Source organism: Eschrichtius robustus, chromosome 16 (genome assembly GCF_028021215.1).
Source record: "Eschrichtius robustus isolate mEscRob2 chromosome 16, mEscRob2.pri, whole genome shotgun sequence".
Taxonomy (NCBI): domain Eukaryota; kingdom Metazoa; phylum Chordata; class Mammalia; order Artiodactyla; family Eschrichtiidae; genus Eschrichtius; species Eschrichtius robustus.
This window is the reverse complement of record NC_090839.1, coordinates 23,216,123-23,222,664: the sequence shown is the minus strand read 5'-3', so window position 1 is coordinate 23,222,664 and position 6,542 is coordinate 23,216,123. Positions and strand designations below refer to the sequence as shown.

Genomic DNA, 6,542 nt, shown 5'->3' with positions numbered 1-6,542 from the left:
CTGGCTTACTGGTATGACCTCGGGCAAATTATTTATCCTGGGTCTTGGTTTCCTCACTTTAAATGGACAGTGTTGCTGGGTGGATAAGCATCAGGTATGTGAGTATGCCCAGCACGGAGCCCACACGCAGTCACTCGGTACCCCCCTGAGCCCCAGGAAGTGGCTTGAGAGAAGTCACACCAGCCACCGGGTAACAATGAGACGTATACAGCTTTATTTCATCATCCGTAAAAAGTTGTACTCTGACAGAGTAACGCATCCCGTACCTCAGCAGAAAGCAAACGCTACATCTGAAAAGCCCCTTCCTAAGATCAGAACTGTGTAACCCTTCTCTATGTAATATCTCAATGCCCTCAAAGCTGGGCCCTTACTGGGTGGCAGTTGCTTTCACCCTCCTCCTGGTGATACTCTCTGGGTGGCTGTGACCCCCTCATATAGCAGCGGACTGAACAAAATTCTACCTGGACAGGCTGCCCTTACAGACTGGCCCCTTCCCTCCTACAAAAGGGAGTTCACAGGAATAACTTTCTGAGACATGGGTTCTATCTGAATTTCATTTAGCTTCCATTAAGTCTGCTGAAATCAAGTCTATACTGTTCCTCTCTGCCCAGCCATCTCCTCATCATCTACATAATTTTCAGGCTATACCCCTCCCTTCTGGGGCAGTCGAGGGATGGAGAGTGTCCCTCCTGGGAGGCGCTTCCTGCAGACGTCTGGCATGTGGTATCAGACACTGCAGAGACTCAGTTTTGTTCTGACAGAGCAGAGGCCTGGAATTTCATTTTCCCCTTCCTGTGCTAAAAAAGTCCAGTGACTAAGCCACACTGACTCCCTGGGAAAAACTCCACGTTGCGTCAGAAGCTCATCATTCACGGGCTTCTGAGAGAACATATCCCCCCCTTCTGTTCACAGGACAGTATGCGTGAATTCACTTGGAGAGGAGAAGTGGTCGGCCACCCGGCCTGCATCTCTACGTAACAGGCTCCCTTCTGTTGGTCGCAGTCAACAATCCAAACAGGAATTATGATCTTCCACATTCCTCAGAACTGCTCTCTCCTGAAGTCACTTTGCAGTTCTTGTTGACCAACATGGAAGCGAAAGAGAATGCAATGGCCTACCCAACCTAGAAACCTGTTCTGCGTATTTCCCCTAAAAACACCACTGAAAATGCAAAAAAAGAGTCCCTTTTTTTTTGTTTTTTGCAGAAGCTCTACAAGAAAGCCTGTCTAAAATCACAGAACTATGCACACACAAACACAGACACGCGTGCTCACACACATACATCAGGATCAAACACTCTTAGCTACATAGTTGGGAAAGCACAGGGAAAAGGTGGCAAGAGAAGATATGGAGATCGGATCAGCTGAAGATGTTGGAATGCTACAGTAATGGCATGGAAGTGGTTCTTGGTACATACAAAAAAGGGGGGGTGGGCAGGCAGAGAGGATGATTAATCCAGGATACCAGAAAGAGAGAGTCAGTGGCCATGCAAGACTTAAAGATAGATGCCAGTTTGCTGGATGAAGTGTTATATTACGGAGTGGCTGTCGGAAGGAGGACGGACTTGCATGGTCCAAGGGAGGAGCATCTGCTCAGCAGGACACCTCCATGGTCTGGTGTCTGTCCAGGACATCAGGAGACTCAGAGGATTCTTGAGTTCCGTCTGACTGATTGCTTGTGACAGATCGGCTGAAGGCACTTTCTCCAGAGCCGATGCTACTTGAGGTGGAGTGGGTTCGTGATCGGGCGAGCCGGGTCATGCTGGCAGATGGGACTGTAAGAAAGAACCAAGAGGACTATAGGAAGGAGCCCTGGTTCAACTCAGCTAATCGAGAAGTTTCACCAAAAGCTTTACATTTTAGCTTTCCCAACCCATTTAAGGTGACACCAGGACAAGACATAGCCATCCCCACTTTGCATTACTGGCTCTAGGTGAGGGGCTATAGGCAAGGCTGCTTTAAGCCTCTGGTTCTGGTTGGAATCTCAGCTGACTCTGGTCCACAGCAGAACGAGGGGAAACCTAAGTCCAGAGTGTAGCCTCTTAGCTATGCCCATGCCATTCATAAAGTGATTAGGAAGGAGGCTTTGGGAACCCAAGCAGGTAACCAAGACCTGCAGTACATGCAAGACTAAACCAAAGAAAGACAAACCACACCACACAAGTATGAAGGTGTTTCACAAACACAGTGCAAGCCCGATACAACAAGACTACCATCCGTGTCCACAGGCGACCCTTGCTACCTGGGGAGGAGACACGTAGGAAGATGAGGTGTAGGGAGGGCAGGCGGGCCTGGAGCTGGTCCCTGCACGGGGGGTGAGGTACAGGCTGCCTGTGAGGAAGAGCACCGGAGGTGGCTGTTTAACTCAGACTCCTGCCTACTGCCACCGCTCTGGCTGGGAGGTCCTTCCAGCTTGGCCAGGAAAGGGCCTTACCTGGCACACCCCCCTGCCTATCTTTCTGAGACACGAGCTACTCCCCCAGCTGCCATTTCAATGCTGGGGTCCGAAGATGCCATCACCTGCACTTCTCCGGGCACAGGCTCTGACGCTCCTAATTGAGAATCCAGTGTCTGGGGGTTAACTCAAGGATCAGTAAGTAGGTGGTGGTGGAGGAGGGGCCCTGCCTATATAAAGTTTCAGCTGCTGCTGTGACCCTGGCTGTTACAACCCGCTCCTTTACTCCTGGGGGACCAGGGTAGGACCTGCAGGCTAACTCTCTCAGGGCACAACGAGCCACGTTCTATCGGGCTCTCACTGCACAGGAAAACCACGGACATGCTGCGGGCAGCCAATGCAGCCAGGAGAGCATGGCTGGGAGGCAGGGGCAGGGCCAGCGTAGAGGAAGGTACCTGACTCGGTGCTCAGGTGACTGAGCTGCACGTACGGGACTGGAAGCAGGACGGACACAGGAAAAGGCACGTTAGTGACCCGACCGTGCCGAGCGGCAACCTCGGCTGCCCAGCAGACACTGACAGAACGCTCTAAGCCAGGGGTGAAGTTTTATTTTAAGGCCCCAGAAAGGAGGTGAGGCCAACTGATGCTTCAATAACATCTCAGATGTTACTCCTCTCAACTAGTCAAAGGTTTTCTCCTTCACTATAAAGGGCCAACCTGCTTGGATCGGAAATGGATCCAAGAGCTGGAAGATCAGCTGCTTCCTAGGAAAGGAGAGGGACTTCTGCTCCTCCCAGAGGGATATGGGTGTGGGCTCGGTTGGTAGTGGCTCACAGACGGGGATGACACAGCCACTCTAGACGAGACACACACGAGCTGCCTGCCAGGTACAGGGCTGTACCCAGGGGCCCAGCTGCTGCCCAGAGCAGCTGCCCAATCGTCATTAATCACATTGATACCAAAGACAGGAGAAAAATCACCCTACTGGATAAAGAGCTCTGTACCTGGGTAGAAGAGTTTTCCTTTTTATAACTCCAAGAAAGGAGCAAGTGTGGATATTCTGTGACAAATGAGAAAGCTCAGGGGTCTCACAATACAAGAGACCAGGACAGTGGCACATGATATGGACACATCCTTGGATTCACTCTACAACACTCTGCAAGTTCATCTCCTGTGGTGGAGCAGACTTAACTGATTTAACTCCTTTTCTTCTGGAGGCTCCATTTTGTTTCTCTAGTCCAGGAGTCATTAACCAGCTGAGTTCAGATGCAAATAACAACTTCAGATTCATAGCTTGGTCTGGCTAAGCTTCAGTGGTTGAAAATGTGGGCTCTGGAGTCAGACTGCCACGGTTTGAATCATGGCTCTGCAGCTGAATTGTTACCCTGGGAAAGGTGCTTAGCTTCTTTGAGCCTCAGTTTCCTCTTCTATAAAATGGGACTAATAACAGAACTTACCTCTCAAGGTTAAGAATATAGAGTGCCTGGCACAAAGTAAGTGCTTAATAAGCATTAGCTCATCTTTATATATACACACAGATGAATGTTCCATAAACAGTTTGGTTTCTACTTGATTTCAGGCTGGCTAGCACAGAGGTTATGCCCTGAGAATTGAGTACTCATCAGATGCCAAAATGACCCCATTATCAATAAATCTTTGGTAGAATAGAAAGTTGTGTACTACTCACTGTAGCCCATTCCCTGCAAAAAGTACTTGAAGGCCTCGGTGAGCTTCCCGGGCTAGGGGGACAAAATAAGAAGGCATTAATCTTTGCACAGTCAGAGAGCTGGAGTCAAATGGGTGCTTTTAAAAAAATCTCCTTACCTGAACTACTTGGGGTAGTCCACCACAGTCTGCCATCTAGAAGAGGAAAAATATGCAAGTCAGCTGAGACTTAACACTTAAGGGAAATGCTCTGAACATCCATGGGTCCTTTCAAACAGGACAGGATGAAATTTTAGGTTCCTTAACTTAATGTTTAACTACATCCAAGTGTCCATCTCCTCAATGCACTCTTACACAAAGACTTAAATCCTAGCAATAACCTTGGATGTAATTTTGAAAGATTATTCAACATTTATTAATCAGTAGTGCAGGGCCTAACTTTCAGGCCCGTGTCGGGAATTTTCCATTCGGGTGATAGTGAAGTTAACCACTACCTTCAACCATGGTTCCGCCTCCACCTGGAGAATGTTACTTTCAGAGTCCTCAAACAGTGTGATCCTAACTCCTCAGGGCACCACACTTTTAAGGTTCCCTCTCAACTCTACATTGTCTTCACTTCACGACTAAGGGGATGTCTCCAATCAGGCACTGAGGCTGAATTCAGCCAACCTACTTGGTCAGCCACTTTCATTTCATAGTTGGATTTGGTAAGGCTGTCTCTCACTTCATAAATCTTTACAGTTGGTTATTCTCACCTGTGCAAAGATTTCTAGAGTACGGTTTTATTAGCATGCACTGGAATTACCAGGAGGACCTGTTAAAACTCAGATTCTTGAGTTCCTGCCCTAGAGATTCTTTTTTTTTTTTTTTTTTTTATTTATTTTGCAACACGTGGGATCTTCATTGCCCCGTGCAGGATCTTTAGTTGTGGCATGCAGGATCTTTAGTTGTGGCGTGCGGGTTCTTTAGCTGCAGCATGTGGGATCTTTTAGCTGCGGCATGCGGGATCTAGTTCCCTGACCAGGGATCAAACCTGGCCGCCCTGCATTGGGAGCACGGAGTCCTAACCGCTGGACCACCAGGGAAGTCCCTAGAGATTCTTATTTAATAGGTTTGGAGCGGGTCTCAAGAACTTGCATTTCTAACAAGCCAGGTGATGTATATTCTGCCAATCCGCAGAGAACACTGCTTCTAGGGCATGATGGCCAACCATGAGGCCACCCTCCTCCTTCCAGCTGTTATGCATTCCGTACTCAGATAGTAGCCTATTCAGGCTGACTGGCGTTTTTTAAAAAAGAGACATGAACCTCATGGTCTCCCTTCACTAACATGAAAACTTCCTTTGAGGGTGGACTGTTATTCATCAGATGGGATTGCCACGTGAGACACAGGAATTTGAGGTTAATAAGGAACAGTCAGTTCCCTGAAAATTCTACGTGTAAGATCAGGAACAAATATTTAACCTGAATAAGTATAAAATAGACCTAACTGGCCCAGGCTGTATTTTCATGAAGGTTAGGAGTCAAAGTCTGATTAGAACTGTAAAACAGTTCCCGTATGCAGAGAGAATACTGGGAAAGACTGTTTCCAAGCTTGATACCTATCAAACAGAGAATCAGTTCCATCATGCTGTTGTAGATGGGCATTTTTGCCCAGAAATAAGCATATCTATGGCTACTGTAAAGTTGTTTTGCGCTTTTGGAAAACTGATTCAAACATGCAATGAAAGCTAATTTGAAACCACATGCTTTAAAAAAAAAAAATCATATTTTAGACTAGTTCATCAATCACCTGGACCCCAGAACACTCTGAGTTTTGTCACCTCAGAGCATTAACCTCATGTTATATTTCCAGGAACTATGGGCTGCTTCTGGTGACAGCACTTCCCTTTTAATCTCACTTCAAAGAGAAAGGGAAGAAAGCAGAGGTCTTTCAGGCTGAGAAAGTAACAGTCAGAAACATAAGATCAGTACTTAAATCTACTGTAATCCAAATTCAAACCAGGAGGTCAGGCCCTTAAATATGTCACTAGAGGCTCCAGAAAATGTGAGCCTGGGGTACAATCAAAATGGGGAGAAGCTTGATATTAACCCTAGAAATTTAGTACAAGAGTTACTCTCTATTTGCCCTAAGAGAAAGAAAAAATGCATCTACCCTTATCATGAGAATGTTATTGGAAGCTTCCCTTATCCATACAAGGGGATTTAGCACGTAAAGAATTTCCATTCATTGTCTAATTTCTCACAACATTATTAAATAATGCTTATGACGTTTTTAATGACACGGGAAGATGTTTATATGTCAAAAAGTTGAGGAAAACAGACACAGGGCTATAAACAGCCTATGATCTTAATGATGTAAAAATGTATAGGAAAAAGACCGATATTTTTACCAGAAGGTTACCTTTGGGTGGCAGGATTAGGGTAATTTTTATTTTATTCTTTTTTATATTTCCATTTTTTTCCTATTTTCCAATTTTCTAC

At 46.5% G+C, this 6,542-nt stretch overlaps 1 protein-coding gene across 3 annotated transcripts in view; it reads right to left on the bottom strand.

Moving 5' to 3' along the window:
- Nucleotides 1-191: 191 nt before the first annotated feature.
- NDRG3 (NDRG family member 3) overlaps nt 192-6,542 on the bottom strand; it is an 83,399-nt gene continuing 77,048 nt past the window's right edge. For all 3 annotated transcript variants that reach the window (XM_068565375.1, XM_068565377.1, XM_068565376.1), the window contains 3 exons: nt 4,219-4,254; nt 4,082-4,133; nt 192-1,774 (listed from right to left, as the gene is read on the bottom strand). In XM_068565375.1, coding sequence (XP_068421476.1) covers nt 1,593-1,774; nt 4,082-4,133; nt 4,219-4,254 — 270 coding nt within the window. In that variant the 3' untranslated portion in view covers nt 192-1,592. The remainder of the gene's footprint in view (nt 1,775-4,081; nt 4,134-4,218; nt 4,255-6,542) is intronic.